The sequence below is a fragment of the Ambystoma mexicanum genome, chromosome 12 (assembly GCF_040938575.1).
Source record: "Ambystoma mexicanum isolate Mex_15411 chromosome 12, UKY_AmexF1_1, whole genome shotgun sequence".
Classification (NCBI taxonomy): Eukaryota; Metazoa; Chordata; class Amphibia; order Caudata; family Ambystomatidae; genus Ambystoma; species Ambystoma mexicanum.
Genome location: NC_090936.1, coordinates 634,146,539 through 634,171,793, shown reverse-complemented (window position 1 = coordinate 634,171,793; position 25,255 = coordinate 634,146,539). Strand labels below are relative to the sequence as shown.

General features: G+C 45.4%; 1 protein-coding gene across 3 annotated transcripts in view; it reads left to right on the top strand.

The window, feature by feature from the left end:
• SLC13A1 (solute carrier family 13 member 1) overlaps positions 1-25,255 on the top strand; it is a 657,301-nt gene that overhangs the window by 441,561 nt on the left and 190,485 nt on the right. For all 3 annotated transcript variants that reach the window (XM_069629100.1, XM_069629099.1, XM_069629101.1), the window contains one exon: positions 7,946-8,065. In XM_069629100.1, the coding sequence (XP_069485201.1) occupies positions 7,946-8,065 (120 nt within the window). The remainder of the gene's footprint in view (positions 1-7,945; positions 8,066-25,255) is intronic.

Below are 25,255 nucleotides of genomic sequence, written 5' to 3'. Positions count from 1 at the left end.
TTTCACTTTATTGAGTTCTGCAGCTTACTCATATTTACACGAGTTCCCTAACGGAAATAACACACCTTGCTAAACATACAAGAACCAGAAGATACGTATACCCTCCAGTCATTTTCAGCAAATCTTAACATCACTATGGGGTTATCAGAAGAAACGACATTAAGACCTAAATCAAAGTTTATCCCACACTTAGCACAAGACAATGTTATTGACATGTTCTTCAAAGCGGCACTGCAGGATTTAAGAAGTCAATACCTGTCAGGCACTAAACCAAAAATGTGTCATACTCTATCACTACAACAGAAAAATGCTTTAGCTCAGTGAAGAAAAACTCGAATGTGACATTAGAAATAGCACACAAACGAGGCAATATTGTGTTAATGAAAACTAAAGACTATGTCAAATTGGCACATGAACATCTAGATGAGGAATGAATCATGCTATAAAAAATTGACCATGAATCTATAACCTAAATTGGTACAAGACTGGAAGATTATGAGCACCCACTGGCAAGAAATAGGCCTACTAACTCAAGAAGAGCATGACTTCATGTACAATCCTTTTCCAACGACAGCAACAATATACTTTATTCCCCAAATCTATAAGCCTTACTTGTCTCTACCATCCTGCAGACCAATCATCAACAGCATAGGATCATTAACTGAACCAATCTCACAATGCATTAACAGACACCTTCAACCACTAGCTGCAGGTCTATCATCATACATACAGGATACCAAGCATTTGATCCAACAACTCGAGTCACATTGGAGGCAAATTATAGGTTAGTCACACTGGACGTCTTCACCATCTACGCCAGTATCTTAAACAAGAAAGGAGTGTATACCACTTACTATTTCATCAAGACCAGATCTGTGTCTTTCCACCAGCAAAATCTAATGCTCACAGAAATGCGCAATTTTTACTCTCCAAAGCAACATCTTCACTTTCAATAATCAATTATACTGTCAACAACAAGGCATGGCCATGGGAGCTAAATTTGAACCATCATATGCCAATCTATACATGGGCCATTTTGAGAGTGAATACGCTTGGCAACATCCCGCATTTACAACTGGCGACAGCATAATTTACTGGGGACGGTTTATTGATGATATACTGATCATTTGGAATGTCAGTCAACAACAATTCCAAGAATATCATAATTACCTCAGTGCAAATGATTACATTCTACAATTCATTCTACAAGAAAGCACATCAGCAATAGACTTTTTGGATCTGCACCTGTACATAGATAATAATACCATTCACACAACTCTTTTTGTAAAACCCACAGCAGTGAACAGTATTCTTTATGCTACAAGTAACCACCCCAACCATGTGATCTCAAATATTCCATATGGAGAACTTTTAAGAATCAAGAGAAACTGCACTAGCAATCTGGAATTTGAGAAACACGCACAAGACTCAATTAGTAAATTCAAAGAAAGAGGATATCATCATAAACATCTCATAAAAACATATCACAAGACTAAGTTACAGACAAGAGCGGACCTCCTTATTAATAAACTCAAACCAAACTTACCAGCTGATACAAATAAGGTACACTTCATAACCACTTACAGCTCTAACACGCAATCAATCAGAACAATTCTATCTAAACATTGCAACATTTTACAACTAGATGGAGATCTAATTATATGTTTGGAGAGTACACCCTGTTTGACATTTCGCAAATCCAAAAACTTGAAAAACATGTTGAGCCCATCGCATTTTTTGAACAAACTACAAGACAGAGGACTCCCACAAATGTGGACTGAAAAACCACTACAAGGAAACTACAAGTGTGACAACTGCCAAGTCTGCCTGTTTTCAGACAATGACAAGAAAAACATCTGGATGCCCAATGGCATAACTCATAACATCATTCATTTTGTAAATTGCAATACCAAATACGCGGTATACAGGATCCAATGTACATGTGCTAAAATGTATATAGGGAGCACTATCCAGCTTTTAAAAATCAGAAATGGGGAACATTTGAGATCCATCAGAAATAAGGACCTCTGTTTTCCTATGACTTACCACTTCCAGCAATACCACAATGTATAATCTATGGCCAACATTAGATTTTTTGGACTAGATAAAATTGGTATGCCTCCCAGAGGGGGAAACAAAGAGAAGATACTAAGATGCAAAGAAGCATCATGGATTTGATTGATGGACACCTGTCACACAGGGTTAAATGCAGATATGGAGATGCATAATTTCCTTTGATTACTTTGCAAGAATTCCATGAGATCATTTCTTAATTCCATTGAGTCATTTTAATGTTGACTGTAATCTAATTTTGTTTTTCATACCTATCAAGTCCAGCCTCTAATCACTGTTTATTACAGAGCGTTCCTTAAGTCAATTTATCATATATCAGTAATGTATTAGACCGTAACAGATCCTTTTTTATCACTAAACCAGAGCAAACGTCTAATTTAGATGTACAAAACAATGAACAATTTATATTTTTTTGATGGCTACTCAAACTAACATTTTTATATATATTTGTTTCAGGTCACAACATTTAAAGCAATTTCTAGTTCACAGATAAAAACCGAACGCAAGGTAAAGGACAAATAGCGTGGTTTCTAAAAACATTTAATACGGGCTTGTAGGAAAGTGATCCCATGCATCACAAAGCAAAATGGAGGATACGTGATGACATGGTCACGTATAACTCATGTGACTGCGTCATCGCATCAATAAAAAAAGTTGCCATTTTTTTTCCCGCGGTTATCATACAGCGAGAAAAAACTACTAGCTTGGGAAACCGCTCAAGATTAATAGTAGGTAAGCGAGATTTAGACTAGATATCGCTTCAAAACATATGTTTTTCACTAGTTACCTAGTACTTAACTCATAGCATTAGTTAAAGGGAAACATTTACCTGTGTATTACAGAAAGAAGACAAGGAGGGTCATTACGACCCTGTCGGTAAGGGGTTAACGGCGCCGGTAAAGGTGCCGTGCTGGTCCTTTAGCGGGTCCCGCTAAGGGCGGCTGGTTTTACCAGGCGCCCTTAGTGGGAGCCGCTAAAGGACCAGCATGCAAATAACGGGCCCGCTATAAACGGGCCCGTTATTAGCATGCTCCCCATTCCCATTGAGCCCTATGGGGGCTCGAATGGGAATGGGGAGGTACTGGGTCCGGGTTCCTTGAATGAGGAATTACCGGGTCCTCCAAAGTTGGAATGGCCCGGTAACTCCTCATTCGAGTAACCCGGACCCAGTATGCAGTAAGGGGGTAGCCATGGTGCTATTAGCACCATGGCTACCTCCAACCTTGTAATGACCCCCTATATCTATCACACAGCCAAGTAACCAAGTGCATCTAAAGAGAGAGAAGAGTGGAAACGAAGATACTTTAGACCATAATAATCACTGCAAATAGTGAATGTAAATATCTCATGCTTTTGGATTTCAAGTTTGAAACTGAAACTTAAAACAGTATCGTAAACAGATCTAGTAGCACATCTTACATACAGCATTTTGTATTTGTTTTGTTTTAGGTCAACACAACAGATATTCTCTTTTGAACGCTCCTGATGAACCATCTATAGACATAAGATGGAGAAACACGTGTTGAGGGAACTAGATAAGAACTATTGAGAGACCCTTTCAATGGGATTGAAAGTTTATGTCATATCCCAGAGAGGACCAGTTAAGAGGTATTGCAAAACCACTACATTTTGAAAGAGATTGAGAGACAATACTATATCTCACAAGTAACAAGTCAAGGTATTTTGAGAGACACTATCAATTGAAGCTGACACAATTAAAAGATGAAATCAAGGTATTTAGAGATTGAATCAAATCCTGTCACTAGTGTTCTAAATACTCTGTCTTCTGGAAACTGTATCTATAATTAAGAATTAAAAACAATCAATTTTGGTGCAACAAAACAGGTCCTTTTCTTAATTTTTTTAAGCAGTGTACAAGGGACTGCACTGTCTCAGTACCACAAGGACCCGACATTGCTGCGATCTCCATTGTCATCTCCTGAGAATTTCAACAACTCATAATATTTGGGACTCGCCAACAGCTGTTTAAGGCTGTGCTCATACATCATACAATCATTTGCATACCCGAGCCATTTTAATCTCCCGTTGCCCAAGCAGGGGTATGCTTGCAGCCCTTCTAGTGCATCATTTAAACCAGCCAAATTGAGATGGTAAAGAGGGGACAAGGACAGAGCCTTGTTTAGGGCCCTTGTGTGTGGGAATATAGCCACTTCTGTTGCCCTTCTCACTGCATCTCTCCCTAACATTGGTATGTTCGTGTAGAGGAATAATCATTTTCAACAGTCTGAATAATCCGCCTCCACGCTCCTCTGCACCATCCTTCCCATGCCTGGTCTCTTGGTCTGTCACCATTCATATTATCCAAACAACCCACAACTTCCTACTTCATGGTTCTCCTTTTATCCTTGCCCCTCCCTCACTCTCTCCATTGACTATCCTTCCCTGCTGGTTCCACGGGCCAACCTGTTCCCAACCTCGCCCCCTGGGAGGTCATACAATTTGGCAAAAGACATAAAGAAGGGTCAAATTCCTGCCCCGTTCTCGTGTGCGGATCCACCTGTTATTGTCAATGACAAGAGTGGCCTTCTGAGGTGAGTTTCACAGTTTTGACTAGGAGTGAGCAAAAATCATTCTGCCGAAACGGAATTGGTGAAATTTGCCAACAATTCCGTTCTGCCGGCAGGACGATTTTCCAACTTTTTTCACGCACTTTTGACATTATTTGTTTTCAGGTGAAAAACTCATTTTTCACCAAATTGGCAGTTTTGTGTGGTCCTAAACACACAAAAAAAGAAATTTAAGAGGGGGAAACACCCTTCTCTCGCCAGAAATGTTGTTTTATTAAAAATGGAATTTTGCAAAAAATTACATCTCTGGCACGAAAAAGCCCCAAACTTCCAATTCTGCACCGAGGGCCATTTTCACCCACTATGAATCACGTCCCAGATTGTGCGAGGGCCTTTCAGGTTCATTGACCCGTTGGTCTGGCTGGGGAGCTCTGTAACAGGTGAGCCATTATATCTCTGTGAAGTGGTTTGGAGCTTTACGCATGCGCACAGACATCCACGTTGGTCTGCTGGGCCGTGTCGTCTAGCGGTTTCACTTTTTCTTTTACCAGTTTGGTTGCGTAGTCACACACACACAGCCGATGGAGTCTCTCTCAGACTGTTGCCTTGTCCTTCTACCACCAGACATGCTGGGACACTTAGTTTCCTAAAAAATGATAGGAAGGATATGGCCAGCCTCATGCGAGGCAGGTATGGGGTGAATGACCATGGTACTCTGCACAAGCATGCTGTCACTATAGGGACGGGCACTGGCGCTCGCCCAACCACCACCTTCTCCCTCTGGGGTAGGGCTGGATCTGGCTTCCACCCTGGTAGGCTTCCCACCCTAGGCTGAGAGAGGTCACCAGGCACTTTTTGACAGGGTCCGCTTACTGGCCCTGTCACACCAGGTTGTCTTTATACAGTAAGTATTTTAATTGTAAACTTAGTTGAACCAGAACTGTGTTAGCATGAGCAGGCCTTAATTCCAATGTTAAAGTGAATACCTTTTCTTGACAAAAGTGAAATTATTGTTTCATGGATTAGCTTTCGCTTTGGTGCATTGCATTAGGTTTCTGCTAGTCATATTGAAGGCGCATTGAAAAAGCAAAATCTCTTTCTTGTTGAAAACAATCTTGATGCGAAATTGCATTTCTGAATGCAGAGAAATGTTTTCTGTTTCTCTGGGCCTCATCACGACCCGTGCGGTAACCATGGCGCTAGTTGCGCCATGGTTGCCGCCGGTATTTTACCGATTTTGCCATGGTGAATGACAGAATTACTGCCCCATTCAAGGTTGGCGGGGCGGTAATTCCCAATTCACCATTGGCCCTTCTCCATTCCCATTTTTGCCCCCATAGGGCTCAATGGAAATGGAGAAGGCGGTAATTACGGTACCGCAAATTGTGGTACCGTAATTACCTCCAAGGTCCCTTTGCGGGTCCCTTCCTTAACGGCTCGTAAAACCAGCCGTTACGCTAGGGACCGCAAAGGGACCTTGTAATTGGGCGGTAAGGGATTACCGGCACCAGTGCCCTTACCGGTACCAGTAATCCCTTACCGCCCGGGTCGTAATGAGGCCCTCTGTCTGGTGCTGAAGGCAGAATGTTGGTAATGCAGTGAAACCAATAGTTACTGACTGCATTTCAAACCTTTTCATTGGCTGATTCCAGATCAATAAACCCCCGTAAAATATGTTGCTCCTTGCTATTAATGTTTTACTTGCTGCCATTTTCCTTAACCAAAACTCTTTCAATGCACCTTATTTATAACATTTTATAGGATCTTTTCTTATTTAGGTTGCTCTCCATTTTGTGAGCTGCCTTCAACGCCTGTTCCATAAGATCATTCAAGATTCAAGAGGGACAAGCGTCATTACGAGTTGGGCGGTATTCTGGCAGTAAATCCGCTGGACTACCCCCCAGTGAAATTACCGTCACTGCCACTAGGTCTGACGGATTTACCACCAGACTAAAAAGTGGCGGTGGCAGAGTAAGTCCCCATTTCTTCAGAGTCCATTGTAATCAATGGGGCATTTTCGGTGGAATTCCCATGGCACTAATTCCGCTATGGTAATTCCACCGAAAATGGGTGGAAAGTCAGAAGATTTACCTACAGCTCATAGCTGAAGGTGAGTCCTCCAACTTTCCGCCAAACTCATAGTTGGGCGATGCAGTAATACAGTGGTTACGATATTACCGCTGCATTTTTACTGAACCGCCCAACTCGTAATTAATCGTTTTTCATTTTCCACCACGTTTATATGTCTAGTAGTCCTGCCCCTCGAGTAGTGTTAATGGAAACACTAAGGGCCTCATTACGACCTCAGCGGTATCCATGCCGCTATTGGCGGCCTGGCTGCCGCCGAAATTGAGTCCGGGTCCCCAGAATGGGGAATTACCGGGCCATTGCGAGTTTGGAGTGCCCGGTAATTCCTCCCTCCAGGAACCCGGGCCTTCCCCATTCCCATTTCAGACTTGCATCACCGAAATGGGACATTTCTCCTTTAGTTGTCTCGTATTTTTCATCAGGTTATATAGTGCAGTGGTGCAGTGTCCAGCCTACAAACCTGAGGACTGCAGTTTGATCCCCAGAGTTGGCTTTAATTCATTAATTCAAAGAGGACATTCAATGTTGCTCATTTTAGCAGGGGGGGGTTGAGTCCCCCCTCTGAAAAAAGTGAGTGGACTCCGTCCGTCCCCCCGAGTGGACCCTCGACTTGAGCCCTAGTAACAACCCTTCCACCCACGGGGGTGCTAACGCGGCTGCTGGAGCTAATAGTACTTGCCCATCTCCTAGGTGTGCATGGAGAGGCTGTCTCTGCCCTAAGCACGCCACTCCCTGCTACACGCAAATCCCTGGTGTGAATCCAGATTCCTGCGTCCATGCTGGGGGGGCGGAGGGTGGACTGCCAGAGCAGAACGCCCCTCATGTTCTGTTCCTCCGTCTTGTACACGCTCAACTCCCAGGCCAGCTGCTGGCCAACGGACGTGTTTAGATACATTGACCCAGTGTTTTTCCTGAGTAACTCAATGCAGCGAGTGCTTTGGACTTTCAATTTGTCCTTTTCCTAAAATGCTCACGGCATGTTCCAGCTGTCATCTGAATTGCTCAATAAACTGCCGTTAAGGTGGACGTCCATTGGGTTCGCGAGTTCGGAGTAAAGTCGTTTGTGCCGTCCTTGCCATGGGACTAGAATTTAGCACAGGTGTTGCAAGCAAATCATTTTTTCATTTTTTTCGGAGCTGCTGTAATGTTCAAAAACATGAAATCTCATCTCTTCAAAGGCCTGACGTGCATTATTGTTTGATGTGCTTGTGTACTACTTTCTGCGCACGACCTCACTCACGTTTATTTGTTTGCAGGCGGTACAAAGACAGCAACGCCATCAACTTCGGGACCTGGTTTGTGCTCTGCATCCCCATCACTCTGCTGCTGCTCGTGCTCTCCTGGGTCTGGCTGCAGTGGCTCTTTCTTGGCTTCAAGTAAGCTCGCCGTGTAACGGCCTCCTACGCATCACTCTTTATGCGACACAATCCGCGCCCTCTGCCCCCTGGGGTGACAGGAAAACGCGCCACATGCGACATTACTCACTTGCGCCTTTTTGATGGGCGATTAGATAATGTAGATATAAATATTTGAGCTGCGCATGTTTATTTAATGCACGTTTCTTCCAGAATATTTTATTTGCCATGAACTTTATTAATAATACATATCATTTATGATTTTCATTGGATGTTAAATGTGCAAAATAAGCTGCATGGTGCGAGTTGCAAAGCTAAGGTGTTAAGATTGCAGGCCCTTTAGTGGGCAGCACTGGAAAGTCTCAGAAAAAGTAATAGGAATATCATTTGTTTGTTAAAAAAAAATGTAATTGAAGGAATGGTCATTTTTTTTAAATGAAGCCTCTGAAAAGGGATGTCTTTTATCTGGGAGAGCAAGGCTCCTAGCAGGCATGCTGGACTGATCAAGGCACTTGTAGTCATTAAGTAGAATGCAGGTAGAATGCTGCCCAACGTCCTCGCACACCGTCTCCACTGGCCCAAGAGCCAATCTAAGATTCATTTCTAATGTATCTGGATTTGGGGGATGCTCACGTTTTTGTTTATGTAGTGCTTAATATCAGACCCACTTTTGGCTCCCAGTCTGATTAGCCAGCTGTTACCTAATTAGAAATGAAAATGTATTTTGTTATTATCTAACCGTATACACATTTTCTGAGGGCCCGGACACCAGATTGCATAGCTACACAATGCACCAGGATATGAAAAAGGCAAAATCATAACATTATTTGGAATATTCCTTTGGAAATTATCACCTGTTCAAAGATAGTTTGGTCTAACTCAGGAGAGTACCTGGGGAGTTGTAATGGGCAGTGGTCTTTACTCAGTTTTCTTTATGTATTTCCTTAATGGTTGTTTGCAGCCCTGACTTGTTACGGGGTACACAAGAAGCAAAAGACAGATGCCGTCCAACCAAGGGAATTATGATAAACGAAATTCGAGGAAGGCAGGATCATTGACAGGAGGGTAATAGAAATGCATGCTTAGCCAGAAGCAAATAAATATTTATTTATGAATCAAGAGAAGTGATATTTGGCCTATCCATGTTAAAGCTGCGAGGGCAAAGTGCTGTAGAGCATATTGGAATGGGTTATTTATAACACTCTTAATGCCCAGAGGTTTCTAAGCACGGACCCAGGAGTCGAACCTGTATTGCTCTGCGTTGTCTTTCGTCCAAGGTGAGAGCGTTGCCCCTGAGCTATCCTCCCTGCCCGGCATAGCAGCTTGAACTGCAGACCAGCTTCTGCCTAGGCACTTTGGAGAAATTTTTGACTGGGAGCAATTCGGTATAATATGATCTATTATACTCTGCGAGGCTGTGCTGGTTGCTAAATCTTGAGGATGTCCAGATGACATGGTGGACCTCCTGCCTTCATCACATAGTAACGAAGAGAGAATCTTTCTTAATCTTGATGCAGAGGAGATGGGGAGTTAATGGAGCCGTGGCAGTGCAGGCAATCAATGTAGGCATAGACACTTCATTTTGAATGGTGTCAGGTTTGGCAGTGGATCGATGTCCAGAATTTTAAATAACATCAATAGATGATAAATAGATGATAAATTGTCCCAATCAAAGTCTAACATGACAAACAATTGAGGGGTGCTCAGGGAAGATATATTAGTTAATGCTTCAGTGCTGGCTACGGCTTCCTGATGAAGCTGGGTGCACAGGTGTTCAAACGCGTGATGGAAAGATTCACCGCGTGGAGCCACAATCCCTGTAGGATATCCCCTGCTCATCCATATTTGCCTCTAATTTTAGCTGTTGATATTCTGCCAGGGCAAAGGATTTGCTTCAGCCACAGCGTGATATGTCACATTCTAAGTAGCACATTTCTATAGAAAGTTTTACATACCTGATGAAAAGGATTTAATATATCTATTTTTGAATGATTCCTTCACGCTCTGATATGAATCTCATGGCGTGGAATAATGCCTAACTACACGCTCAACGTCCCAAACCCGCTGCTTTGTAACTAGTTCCATTACTCTTATACTCTTGCCTCCATTCCATGTTCTTGCCTGAAACCATTTTCTTCTCCCTAATGGTGTCCCCTGAGTTCAAAGCACCTTTTCTTAAATCAACTGCATCCCGCCTTCAGCCCGCCAATGCCCTCTGTTAAGTGCCAACCTTCAGCCTTCCGATGCCCTCTCTCATGTGCTTAGACCAAAGATGCCTCCTCCTGTGCTGGATATGGTGATATAACACTAATTGTTCCGGTCCATGTATGACACCCCTATTGTCAGCTAATTAAGCAATATGCCCAGAGCGGTGGGGGCATTACCGAGTCAGGTAATGCCCCGGGGCCCATAGTTATAGGCCCGAGAGAAGCTAATAAGCTAATATTGCTATTAGTACCCCGGCCCACACGATCTGCTTGACAGGGGTACTGAAAGCAGTTTTTTCAGTTCCGAAATGTTTTCCCTTTCCATGACCGCCATTGGGAGAGGACGCGCTGGGAACAGAATTGTTCCCAGTTCGTTTGCTCCTGAAAGACGACCGAGAAGAAAGTAAGTCGGGTTGGGAGGGTGGGGGAGTGGGAGGGAAAAGAAAAAGAAAACAAATAGACATATCTGAATCCCCGGCAGTGGACGAAGGCAGCCTCCAGCCGTGTGGAGGCTGCCACGCCGCCTGCCATGGACAAAGGAGGCAGAAGGTAAGTGGGGTGGGGAGGGCGAGGAGGTAAAAGGAAAAAAGAAAAAAAACCAAAAAAAAAAAACCAAAACACATACCTGAGTCCCTGGCGGGGGGCGAAGGCAGCTTCTCAGCCGCGTGGAGGCTTGGAGCGGGGATAGCCCCCCTTCAAGTCTTCTCATTGGCTGAGGGGCTGCCACCCCCCGCCGGGAACAATGGCCGTGGAATCCCAGCGAAGGGTCTCCTGGCTGGGTAATGTCCTGGGGAGGGTCAATCAGAATGCTTGTTTCATTCTGATTAAGCCATCACCGTGTACTAATCAGATTTATTCCACTGGAACCTCTTTGACCTTCAGCTCAGGGATGTTTGTCTCCATACTCTGCACTTGAAAAATAACTTTCAATGACACCAAAACTCAGAATATTCCATCTCAGATAGCCACACAATCCATGTAATAAAATGAATCTCGGGGATACCTTAATTTGTGAACTTCAACATTAAACTAAAAGCAACCAGCTTTGGCCTACACTGCCAGTTGTGAAGGAGAAATTAGATTTTAGTTTACCCTGTGCTGCATACTGACGCAATTCCAGAGTCCCACTTTCACTCTGCATAGTCAGAACATGGGTTCAATGGAGGTAGGGATCGATGGGATTCACAGATACATTTCTATGTCATAGGGTCCTCCTCCAACAGCTCTCTGGCCCAAGAGTGAAGATCATCTACAAACCTGTCATTTCCTGTGAGGCTCTCACCCAGCAGAGGAACTCCCTTTTCATTTCAATAAGGCCGGCTTACCTATTGCGTCGGACAAAAGAATCAAGATACTGGAAGACCCAGTCAGACCCTGGGAAAGGGTGAGGAATTGCCATCTGCTAGGGTACAAAGCACTGACTTTTTTGGTGTGTATTAAAACAGTGATGAGGGTAATTCCATTCCAGAAGGGGTAATCAGCCAAACAGATTCCCCTTTCCTGTCGACTGCATGTCAAAGCACAGTACACTCAGGCCTTTCAGCATCAGTGGGCTGATCCACAGTGCCTCTTCTTGTGGCCCAGAGCAGGTTCTCAGGTCACGAGCTGCCCACTTGACAGCCGCAGAGACAGGAAAGTCCCTGCAGTACAGAGGCGGCATTTAAGGTGGGGCCCTCTGTACCCAAAACTATGATGATCATCAGTAACCCATGCTGGTGGCAGGGCAAACTCGAAATAAAAACGATGAATAGGTTTAGGCATAGTGCATGCTACTACCTATGATCACGACAGGCACATTCCATTTGATATCGTACATGTGTCAGCTCCAGTGAGTTCGTTTTTCTGTGGAAGGTGATGTGTATTCTGGTCAGCTGGATGTAGTCTGCAAAACGGCAGGTCAAGAACCTGGAGAGCCGGGCCTCCTCGTCGATATCTTTGTGAGTCCAGATAACGCCCTCCACCCGAGACAGCTACATAGCAGGCAGCTGACTAGGGCATCAAAGGAGCACGGCCTTGCACCAGGTTGCCGCATCTCTGAATGCTTTTATTCTCAGTGAGAAGGGAAGCGGACAAGATTATGATAGGCAGGATGGCTCTGGTCATTGGAAGGAGGCTTTCACCATTTTGATCCTCACTGTCCCTCTCTCTCTCTCTTTCCTGTCCCCTACAGTTCCTGTGGAGCAAAGCACTTTGGACATTAGAAGGGCAAAGGCTACTCCTTTCAAGAGCAGGGATTGGACTACTAAAATGGCTAGCTTTGGTCTAATCACCTGAGGATATGTGCCTTTAGAAGAAATGGTCTTCCACTGTTATGTCAGATTCATTCAGATCCTCCCATCCTTTCAGGCTCAGATTTATTCTGAAGATCTCACTGGATTTGCACTCTCCAAAGCCCTAAACCTGAGGTGAAGAAGGAATCATTCAAAACAGAAGGATGATCTGTCCAGTACCACTCCAAGGGCACATTGGGACTAACCTCTGCTGTGGATATGTGCCTACCACTCTGCGGTGGAATCTCCTGAGCTGGGAGAGCAGAACCTGAAATGAACCATCCTATCTTCAAGTCCCCCTGAGATGGCCTCACAGCAACCGGGGGACCAGGGCAGGAGAAGCTCCCAGTTCTACCACACCGATCTGATCACTCCATGTTCGCTATACCTGGAATGAGGGAGAAGTCGCTTGCACTGGTCGCTGCACTCCTCCACCACATTGAACATTGCTTGCACCTTCAACCAGCTTGGCACTGCATTGTTGTGAGGGATTCGGCCATGCACACAGGGAATGTGCAATCGCCTGGGCATTTTTAAGTTCTTAGGCAATGGAATGATGAAGATCAACCTCTGATAATGTGTGGGGCTAATCTCACACATTTTCTCATGCTCGCCACACAACAAACACATAGTCTAGTGTACTCTGGGGGACACAGCCTACCGGTGCACTTATCCTTGTCACATTATTTGACAGATGACAGTGAGGGGTGCATGAAAAAACCCACAGGAGAAGAGCAACACCTTCCTCCTCCCATGGCCAGCCTAATTAAATATCAAAGGCTCCATGGATCTGCCCTGTTCTATTGTCTAGGTTTGTGTGGTGGCGGTGCATACTGATGAAAGTTAATTGAAGCAGGCCTGCGAATAGGCCTGGTCACAGTACTTAACAAAGGGCAGGACATCTAACACCTCATTGATATGCAATGTGTCACCTTGAAGCTAGCTCCCACCCCTCTGTACGAAGGGCAGTGAATATCATGTATGGGACAGCTGTTTACAATAGGCAAACTCCCTTTCAGAGGGATGAAGTATCTGATTTGAGGGAGACAGAAGTCTGTTCTCACCACGAACTTCAAGGGAGACCTGCACTTTGAGATCAGGAGCCAAAGAGTTCACAGTTAACCAGAGAGACACTTTGATCTACAACAGACAGGAAGATGGGTGGGACTTAAGAGTACATGTTGTCACCGCTTACCTTTCCTGCTGCAAAGCACTCTGTTCCTAACCTCACGCACCTCTTCCAGCTAACAGAGGGAGATACTGGACTCAGAGGACCCATCCAGCAGCTCCAGAACCGGTACCCAGCCAACACATAGCATGCCCTGCTAGGTTCTGCCAGCAAGCTTCATAGGTGGGAAGTGCCAGAGAGTCTCTGAACAAAGGACAAGGCTGTTGCCTGTAAACACTCTCCTCAGCTTTGGGCCATCTGCCTTAAATGACATCACAAGCCATGTAAAGAAGCTGAGAGGAGTGCCACAACAACCCAACCAGCGTCCATCTTTTAAGGACATTTTCGTGGCAGTCGTGCCCTCGAACCGCGACCGGCTGCACCATTGACTGGAATGCGTCCTGGAACCTACTTGATGCTGTCGAGCATCAAGAACATCTCAAGCATCAGGTAGACTGTGGTTCTGTTCCCCTGGTGCTTCTCTGAAGGCCCCTAGTGACATTTATGACCCCTTGCTCCCTTGGTGCTGAAACCAAATAACCTTGAACAGTTAAGACTGATTGCTTTACCGATTACCCTCCTGTCAGTATCCAGAGTGCATCCCTTTCTTTTAGTGAAACTATCTGTCCTCTGTGTTCCTTTATGGGGTAGGTTGTATTTTGTAGTGTGCTATAACTGTCTGTTGTAGTAATAATAAAGTAGATATTGTTATACAACCTTCACTGGGCAGTCCCTTTTATCATTGGGTAACAGTTGTATTTTAGCTGTGTTGCAACTAACTAATGATCCACGACCTTGCAGAGATAAGCCTGCCATTCTGTCCACGTTACCAAAATTGGATAAGGAAGTTTATAATTGACTTGTGTTTCCAATCCGTTTGGATCCCTTCTGGTGTACTAGCGGTGTGGGGCTTATTGATTGCTTAGAAACTGATATTCAACCCTGGACCACTGCTGGTGTGCTGGAAGTTGATTTGTCACAATCGTGTCACGGCTAACTTGTCACCTGCTAGGCCCAAATCAACTGCTCAATGTTGGGATGCAAACTTTATCACTGGAGAGTCACACACCAACTTTAACCAGTGGTTACACCCATGGCTCACCCAGATAGCTCTTGAAGTGCCGCCTCATCTATCGCACATTGATGCACCCATGATCACGACTTAGATGGGTTGTATACTAATTGACCTTTTCTCAATTGACCTTGGGAGAATGGACCTTGGGAGAATTGACCTAATTTAGAAGGTCAATTAGGACATATATGTAAGGGGGAACCCCCCACAACCCCCCACCCAATCCAAAAAGCCCTGCAACCCCCACCCAATCCCCTTATTTTATTTATAATCCAAAACCAACCCAATACATATATAAAATAACTAAAATAATATGAAGGTCAATTGTGCAGAAGGCCAATTAAGACCACTATGATTAGGTCAGTTGTGCGAAAGGTCACTTGTAAAAGGTCAATTTGGGTAATACCCTTAGATGACTGTCACCTGCCAACTTGAACCACTGCAGCGTCACTCATCCACCCATCCCGGCTATCAAAACCTGACTTGGCCTTGTCAACTGCAAGTTTCTGGGACCAGCAAACCTATGTGATCCTATGTGCCCGAACTGAGACTGATCAGCTTACATCTACGTTTGACACCGGGTCTGACAACGTAAGCCCACCATTAACTGAAGCCAGGTACTGTTGACTCTAAACTGCCCCCTTAGTCCACTTTGACCCTAGAGAGTGGTTAGGTCATGATCTCTCCTGTTTTCAACCAAGGTATCCTTTTTGTGGTTAGTAGTTTACCTACAACCCCTGGAACTATGATCAGGGTGCTACTTTCTCAGGTCTATCGCACATTCTCTGGTCTTCCTTTCGAGTGAGATTTTGCATAGTGTTTTAATTCCTTCTACTTGCAGATGGTGTGTTTGATTAAAGTATATATATATTTATAGAAACTTGATTGGACACTCCCTTTATTTTGGACTGTGACACTATGTTGGTTTGGTCACTACTGATTCACCTATACACACATAGGCTTCCCTCGGCACACGTTACCACAAAAGGCGAAGGAGGTGTATCTCTTAACAGACCCTGTTTTACCTTTATGATTGTGTTGTAATTTGGTTTGTAGAAGTGTGAGGGCCGAGTGGGCCATTTTACCCATGCTCATCCTTGTACTCCTGTGGAGCAGAATCCAATTTGTCACAGAGAGCCACACCTCTGCAACACCCTTTTCTCAAAGAGATACCCACAATGAGAAACACGCCTTACTCAGCAGAGGAACATAATTAGCAAAATAACCCATGTACCCCCCCCCCCCCCCACCCCAATTTAGGAGGAAGCTTCCAATTACAGTGGCCTGCAAAGCACAGGGGAAACTCAATACAACATTCACAGGTAGAAGACTATCAAAAAGGCACCAGAAACCCAAATCCAAAACTCCCTTTCCTCTACCAAGAAAAAACAGCACAAAAGAGAAGTAAAGAATGAACTGTCAGCCACACAGTCATGTAGAGCACATGCTCCAAATCCAAAATACCCAACAGGACTTTTAAAGACGCCCTCTGCATCCCTACAAAGAGAATCAAGACTACAAAGACTAGGGGGGTCATTACAATGTTGGAGGTAGCCGTGGCACTATTAGCGCAATGGATACCCCCTTACCACATACCGGGTCTGGGTTTCCCGAATGGGGAATTACCGGGCCATTCCAACCTTGGAGGACCCAGTATTTCCCCATTCAGGGAACCCATTCCCATTCGAGCCCCCATAGGGCTCAATGGGAATGGGGACCATGCTGACAACGGGCCCGTTAATAACGGGCCCGTTGTTAGCATGCTGGTCCTTTAGCGGCTCCGATTAAGGGCGCCTGGTAAAACCAGCCGCCCTTAGCGGGACCCGCTAAAGGACCTCATAATGCGGTGGTAAGGGGTCACCGGCACCTATACCGGTGCCGTTAACCCCTTACCGCCAACCTTGTAATGACCCCTGGGTCTGGGTATTTGTTACACTACTTATGCTGATGATGCCCAGCTATTGTTTCAGCTGTCAGGGGACGATGAGAAGGATGCTACCAGTATTAATAAGATCTACACCATCATTCAGATTTGAATGGCTCTTAGTAAATTGGCACTTAATGATGCCAAAACTGAACTCCTTATTGTTGGTACACAACATAGACTTGGCAGGATTTCCCCAGAATATACCAAATTCACCATTGCTGATTGTACCATTCCATTATCAGCTACAGTTAAGACCGGCAGGGTCTACCTGGATGCCACTCTGAATATGAAAGACCAGACCACCTATGTTGTCTCCACAACGTCATACTGTCTAAAGTTGCTGTGTGGAATTCACCCCTTTTTGTCTAAAGGGAATTGGTCCCATCTTTCTTCAGCCATTGTTGAATCAAAAATTGATTACTGCAGCAGCCTGTTACATTGTACATCTCAGGGCAATATTGGTAAACTTCAGACCCTGCATAACAGCGTGGTCAGGATTGTCCACTTGCTGAAGCACAGTGACCATGTCAGTGAGGCTCGTTGTGCTCTTCATTGGCTTCCAGTGAGAGAGTGCCTTGCCTTTCGGTTAATTACTATTGCCCATAAATGCTTGTACAGGAGTGCTCCATCTTACTTGAAAGCTCGACTGACCCAGCCCTCACACATTATGTTCCAATAATACTAATTTACCATTTTATCCACGGGTCAAGCTTGAAAGAGCTGGGAGATTGACCTTTGATTCTACTGCCCCTGTTTTAGGAATACATTACCATTGGATTTTAGAGAGCTAGGCCCTCTGTTTCTTTTCAAAAGGACCCTCACCACTCAATTCTTCACCTAAGGAGGCTCTTTGTGTGGTAGAACATGTAATGTAAACTTTTTCCTGTGCAGCTTGATGTGGTGTTTGTCTTTTTTTTGGTGCACTTTGCCTATAGGCTGTTGGTGTGTTATAAATATTAAATAAAATAAATAAATACATTTCAATGAGGAGACACAACAGAAACAAATGGCTGAGCCAGCCAATCATTGAGTTTGTATCTGTTTCAGATCCTATATGTAGGCCAGTTTCCGGATAATCAGAGAGAAAAGAAGCAGCCTTGAGCGTGAGTGTTGGAGCACTTTGGAGAAGGAAGAGGGAGCACTTTGCAGAATGTGAGGAATGAGAGCTGAAAGACCTGATAATGATAGGGGCCTGATAGAGCTTAGTGGCCTTGAAAGAGCTGACGGGCTGAGATAGGGGACAGAACTGAGAGAGTCGACAGTCAAAACAGGGCCAAGAGGCCTTAGAGAGCTAATGAGAGAACAGGGAAATTCAGAGATATCCATGGGGTCTGAAGAACAGAAGAACATCCTAAAGCAGAGAAGTCCCAAGAAAGTGTGGCGGCCTGACCCTGCAGGGCACCATGGAGCGAGGGCACCAATATCTTTAACTGTGACAACATGCAAGGTGCGATATCCCTGAGATTGTGCTGTGCAAACAGGGCACTATAATCCTGTGTGATGAGTGGGGAGGGCGCTATACCCTAGAGAGTGAGTTGGGCACTGTTTTTCTTCAAAGTGAGCTAAACACTATTTCCCTTAGACATGAGCTCGCACTATATAGATGTGAGGACATGTTCCAGGCGTTCAATCCCTGTAAGGATTATAAATTGCGAGGTGAGCGATATATATCTGAGACTGTGTCAAGAAGTGCATGGAGCGCTACATCCCTGTGAATGTACCTGTAGTCAAGAACCAGGGAGACACCAGTTTCCTTATTAGATAGAAGACCCCTGATGCTCCATAGGTCAACACATCCTGGCATCTTTTCTATCGATTGCTCCGAGACAAGAACATTCCTTTCCTTTGTAAAGAAACCCCTAGATCCTGTAAGTGTTTACTCCATCAACTAAGCTGATAGCAATAAAGCTTATTTGACACTTATGTCTGTGTCACATGTTCTGTTGGATCCACCACAGAAAGCTATGCAAAAGAATAAGACACCCTCGTAAATGGAAGGCAAGCTCAATCTCCTTATTGCCCCCTTTGTATTGTCTTCTTGCGTGGTTCACCCTGTTAACTCTGCATACCTTAATGAAAAAATACCATAAACTCTAATATCAGTGAAACAGTTGTGGCATTTCCTGGGCTGTGTGCATGAAACGTATGCAAAAGTAATCTGGAAAACCCAGAAGAGTACTATGGAGAAAAAAAAGCCAAAAACAAGAGAAGACATTGGGCCTCATTACGATTCCGGCGGTAGCTGTGTCGGTAAAACAGGCACGGCTGCCGCCGGTATCATTTTTTTCCGGCGCCTAGGAATGGGCAATTACTGGATCATTACAGCCTGCCGGACTCGGTATTGGCCATTCCTTTGCACCAGAAAAAATGCTCCCCATTCCCATTTGAGCCCGATAGGGCTCAATGCGACTGGGGAGGCCGGATGCACCAGCACCATTCAGAATGGTGCCGTTGCATCTAGCATGGACTGCTCGCGGGTGCCGGTCCGCCTGTCAGGTCAGACCTGGCGGGCAAAAAGGCACCCGCGAGCAGAACTCGTAGTTTGCCAGTACGATAACAACGGTACCGGTAAGCTTACCGGTACTGTTGTTACTGTACCGATAAACTTGGAATGAGGCCCATTAACCTTAAGAGTGACTGCACCTGATCTTGTAATGGCTGATAATGAAGATTGCCCAAGCGCACATCACAGGAAGTCTTGATTCTATTAAAGACACAGAGGCGATCATTAACTGGCATAAAAACAAACTTTAACAAAAAAGACATGATGAAACAAGGGGCATGAGCCAACTACAGCTCCCATGAGCCCCAGCAGGCTAGTAGTCCCTAGCCTCAATCCTGGCATCCAATGAGTGCTCCTCCTCTGGTATAAGTCCCTGTTGCCTTAGGTGCCTTCCTCTTCTTTTTTCTCTAGCTGCTTTAACTCCTGCAACCATCTAAGTAACAGTCTTAGAAACTTGCTGTGACTTCACTATTCTGTACGGTCTCGTATTCTCTCTGCTGATCTGCTAGATAATCACTCTTGAGAACTCTTTTACTCGTCCCCTAGTGAAAAGAGAGATCGAAATTGTTAGCGAGGGGAATTCTCGCCAATCCATATTAATACATGATATATTCAATAAAGCTTGATCAAACAGCAGAATTCCCTGTGAGAGGGATAATGCTGGCCTCCGTGTCTTTAATAGAGTCAAGACTTCCTGCGCTGTGCGCGTGGGCAATCTTCATTCTATGACAAGACCGGAGGCGAGCATTATGCTTGTTCAAAGCTTTGCACTACTGCTGATGCAATGTTAGAGACTGGCTTGAAATAGAAGGTTCTGAAAACCGAGTCACTGGACCAGTATGCTGCCTTCATGATCTCCTGCAGCAGAACTCCTGCAGCAAAAGCTCTGGAAGCCATAGCTCCTCTGGCCGAGTGGACTCCAAAGACAGAAATATCTATTCCTGCTAGCTCCATCACCTCTTTCACCCATCTTGCTATAGTGGTTGGAGCCAGTGCTTTATATGTCTTTCTGCGTGCTATTGATAGCTGAGTCACATCTTGCGGCCTTATAGCTGCTGTGGCTGCCTCATAGCACTTTATGCACTGAGCTACGCAGAGTTTGCTGTCATCAGGGAAATAAGGGTATGTAATAACTTTAGAGTTGGTCTTAGTACGCTGCGCAATATTAAATGCTACGCCCTCTGGATAAAAGATTTTCCTGTCAATCTCAAGGGATTTAACATCTGACACTCTTCTACATCATACTAAGCAGAGTAATGTAGCTAACTTTCCAGACAGCTGTCTCCCTGACAAAAGGTTGTTTCTTGGCCATTGCTCAAACAACTGCAGGATCTTGTTAACATCCCAAGGGAACGAGTACCTAGGTCATGGGGCTTGCTCACTTTAACTCCTTTAAGGAACCTTGCTGTTGCAGGATGCTCTCCTACCGGGACTCCGTCTACTAGCTTGTGTCCGGCTGAGATGACCGATCTGTACACCCCCACCATCCTAAAAGCTTTCCCTCTAGTAGTTGGGGATGCTAGAAAATGTATGACGTGAACTACAGGAGCTGAAATGGAAGAAATACTCCTCCCCCTGCACCATAGCTCCCAGGCCTGCCAAGCGGAATTATAGCTCTGAATTGTAGATGGAGCCCATGATGCTTTGATGTGTTCTGTGGCTTGCTCTGAAAGTCCTGGCAAGCACCATCTGCGCCTGACATTCTGCAGGCCAAGAGGGTCAGCATCTGGTCTTGAATCAGGGGTTGAGGAGCCCCTGCTGGATCGGACAGGAGATCCACTCTGCGAGAAATCCTCTGGGGGAAATCCTTGGAAAGTTCCATCAGAGCTGGAAACCAAGCTTGCGATTTCCATTCCGGTGTCACAATGACCAAGTCCGCATTGTATCTGCGCTGCGTACCTTCGCTATTGCCCTCACCAGCATCGCGAAGGGGGAAAGGCATAATGGATGTGACCTTTCCAGCTGTGCAGGAACACATCTGTCCCCACTGCTCCTGGATCCAGTCTCCAGCTGAGATATCTTGGCAGGTGGGTATTTAGTCTCGAGGCAAAGAGATCTGTATGCAAAGGACCCCACCTCTGCTGTAACTTGTCAGAGACTGATTTGTGTAGTCTCCAGTCGCCTGAGTCTATTAAGTACCAGGAGTTCCAGTCTGCTACTGTATTCCTCACTCCTTGAAGATATTCCGCTTTGACCGATATCTCCCTCTCTAGGCAGGAGTGCCAGAAATCTTTGGCTAGCTCCACTAGCATCTTGGACTTCGTGCCTCCCAGCTTGTTGATATATCTCACTGCTGATATATTGTCCATCCGCAAAAGGATGCAGCATTGTGCTTTGTCCCTGGTAAAGGCTTTGACTGCGAAGGAACCTGCAAGGAGCTCCAGACAGTTGATGTGCAATGCCAGCTCCTCTTGAGACCATTTTCCCCCTGTCTCCGTGTGACCACATCTGGCTCCCCAGCCTGATTTGCCGGCGTCTGATTCTATAATGAGCTCTGGTAGGTCTCCGATTATGGCTCTGCCATTCCACGCTTACATGTTGTAGAGCCACCAGCGAAGATCTGTCTTGCTGTCTTCTTCCAGAGGTACTTGGTGATGGTATCTCCACCCCATCTGCAAGTATTTGATCTTGAGCCTCTGAAGGGCTCGATAATGTAATGGGCCGTTGAAAATCACCTGGATAGAGGCTGCAAGGAGTCCAACTATCCTGGCTAGATTCCGAAGCGATATATCTGGTCTCTTCAGAGCTGTCCTCAGATCCCTCTTTATGGATCTTATCTTGGGCGCCGGGAGCTCTAGTGTGGCTTTCTTCGTATCTAATGTAAAGCCTAGAAATTCTATCCTGCTGCATGGCGTCAGTGCTGATTTCTCTGTACTGATGAGAAATCCTTGCCCTGAGATCAAGGATGTCGCCCATTGCACTTGCTTCTGCAACCTCTCCTTGTCTTCTGCCATAAACAGGATGTCGTCTAAATAGATGATCATCCGAATTCCCTGATCTCGCAGAGCGGTCGCGAGGGTCCTCAAAAGCTTGGTGAAGGCCCATGGTGGTGAGGCTAGGCCGAATGGCAGGGTCTTGAATTGCCATATATCCTCCTTCCGCACTAATCGTAAGAAGCAACTGTACTGAAGTTCTATGGGCATCATCAGATATGCGTCCTTTAAATCTAGACGTGCTAGCCAATCTTTCTTTCTGAGAAGATCTGCTAGCAGATGGATTCCCTCCATCTTGAAATGTCTGTATACTAACCAGCTGTTTAGCTCTTTTAAATTGATGACTGGTCGTATCTTTCCCTTGCGGTGGACCAGAAACATGTTGCTCAAGAACCCTGCTGTGTGTGGCTGCGCTTCTTCTATGGCCTGCTTGCGCGCTAGCGCTCAAATTTCTGTGTCCAATAAGATAGTCTCCTCTTGCGAGCCGTGCATGTGCGGTGGGGGACTTTGCTGTACTGGAGTCTGTAAGAAGTCTAGATGGAAACCTTGCTCTGTTTGTAACACCCACGTGTCTGCTGATAGCTCGCGCCAATTGTGCATGAAAAACAAGGTCCTCCCTCCTACTGGGGGGTACAACGCTGTGAGCTCTCTGTAGTGTTGTATGGTGTCTGAAGTATCCTCTGCCTCTGCGGCCCCTGAATCCTCTACTTCTATTCAGGGAGAAGGCGTCTTGCTGACTCGTTTCCCAGTATTGGGCTCTCGGTCCTTGGGGCCTCCTGTTTCAATTGTACCGGCCAGTCGAACGGACTCTGTATCGACTGGCCCCTGCAAAACCCCATTCAGGGAAAACCTTCCTTATCGAAGTCTGTTTTTTTTAGTGATGTATAAGGCCCCACAAACTTGTTCATTTCCTTTACGAATGTGTCTCCAAAGAGCAGACCTTGAGCTCCTTCACCAGCTTCGTAGGAGGCCAGGTCTCCAAGATTATGGTCTATCTTCAACAGCATTGATCTCCTTCTCTCGGCTGAGATTGTGCTGTTCGCGTTCCCAAGCAAGCACACGGATGCCCAGCCAGCTAAAATAAACGGATCTAACGGTTCACCCGTGTCCTTGGACCTTTCCGCTAGATCCATGTTTTTTGCGATTAGGCCCTGTGAGGTCCAGGATCTTGTCTTGGCAAGACCTCCAGGCGTGGTCCATACCTTTCCTGGCGTCCTTTCCAGCCTTAGGGACAAAGGTGAGCATTTTATGGTCCAGCTCCAGTTATCATCCACCTTACTGGCAAGCCCCGGTCTGGGGCATTCGGCTCTGAGACGAATCCTGGTTTCCTTTTCTAATGGCTTTCACATTTTTTGGGACATGTATAGAGCTACTCTTGGAGATGGGGTCCACTCCGTGGACCTAGGGTGCCCAATAGTATCAGGCTCAAACATATATGTCCTCTTCCTCAGGGGTACCCTCCACTATGCTGGCTTTATTATCACAGGTTATCTTGTATTGCGCTCTTATGCTCTCTTTACTCAGACTTGTGTCGTCATCCTCTTGCTCCTCTTCCTGTTCGAACTCCTTGGAGGAGGAAATAGCTTCCTCTATGTTTTTCACCCCTGGGGTAGGGGGTATGAGGCTGGGCAATGCTGATATCGCTAGGAAAGCGTCCTTAAGCCTGTTAAAGGTATCAGCTGCCTCCTGGGGCTTTTCTCTCTTCCCCTTATCTGAGCCCGGGTGGGTAGAAGAGTGTTTTCTCTTCCAGGCGACCTTACTCCCCATAGAGGTGTTTTCCAGAGGCTTAATAGTTGAGGTCCCCTCACCTGGGTCATCTTGTAAGCCAGCTCTGGTACCCAATATGTTCTCCAGGACCTGCAGCCTATCCTGAATTGGTTGCACCCCCTGGGCTACTCACCAGGGAATCTCCCCAAACTCTTTTGAAACTATGGGAAAGGTCTATCTCCTCCTCATGCAGCTCATGTTCCTGGTTGCTGTACTCACTCCAATACTCCAATACTCTTCTCCCCTGTCACAGGCCATAACTGTGAAATATATATGCAGAGAAGTATAACTGCAGTCTCCCAAGGTCTGTAAATCCGATCTGGTTGATGTATCAACTGCTTGGTCCAGCGTTTCAAAAATTATGTTTTTTTTCCTTCAAAACTCAACCACTGCAAATGCCTCTGTTTGTCTGCTGAAACGCTGTAAAATCGTGTAACTCGAGAGTTTGTGCACTCCGAGCACTGCTGCGTATTGCCCGTTCATCACTTGAATGTTGGAGACAGAAAGGGCTGACTGCGCATGCGCGGGCTGTCGGAACAGTGCATCACTGTTTCAGTCAGGCAAATAAGCTGTACTGGTCGAACGGGATACTGCGATTTTTCTATGAAATATGACCGGGCCCTAATGCGAGAGAGATCGCTCGCGGGCCGGTCATATTAGTAGAGCCATAAGAAAGAAATTAATTCCGAGACTGATTACGTAAGAATGTTCGATCAGTAAAATAATGATAACTACGCGCCTTGCTGTCAGAGGCACTGCGCGCTAAAAGAATACATATAGTAACTACATATTAAAGGCACTATGCGCTCTAAGTTGTACAGTTCATAATCATTTGTAACGCTGACAGAATACAAAAAGGGTACTTAGCTGTCGTAAACAGCAAAAAAGAAGAGGAAGGCACCTAGGGCAACAGGGACTTATACCAGAGGAGGAGCCCTCTTTGGATGCCAGGATTGAGGCTAGGGACTACTAGCCTTCTGGGGCTCATGGGAGATGTAGTTGGCTCACTCCCCTTGTTTCATCATGTCTTTTTTGTTAAGGTTTGTTTATTTGCAAGTTGGACACATTCAACTGTTAAAAAATATATATATATATTAAAGATTTAAAAAGCTGTTGTTAAGCAGTAATATAGGGGAATAAGCATAATGCTCGCCTCCGGTCTTGTCATAGAATTTCCTTTGTAATGACCATGATTCTCAGTTTGAGTCAAGGTCAATATGTGGGCTATGCCGAATATCCATGCAGGGTATTGAGCAATAGAAGGCAGGCACAAAACATGTTTTACAATAACTGGCAAACGGCAACCTCAGCCAGCCCATTCTCGAGTGCCCCGAGGGCCCTGTGACTAACACATACAGCGTTTC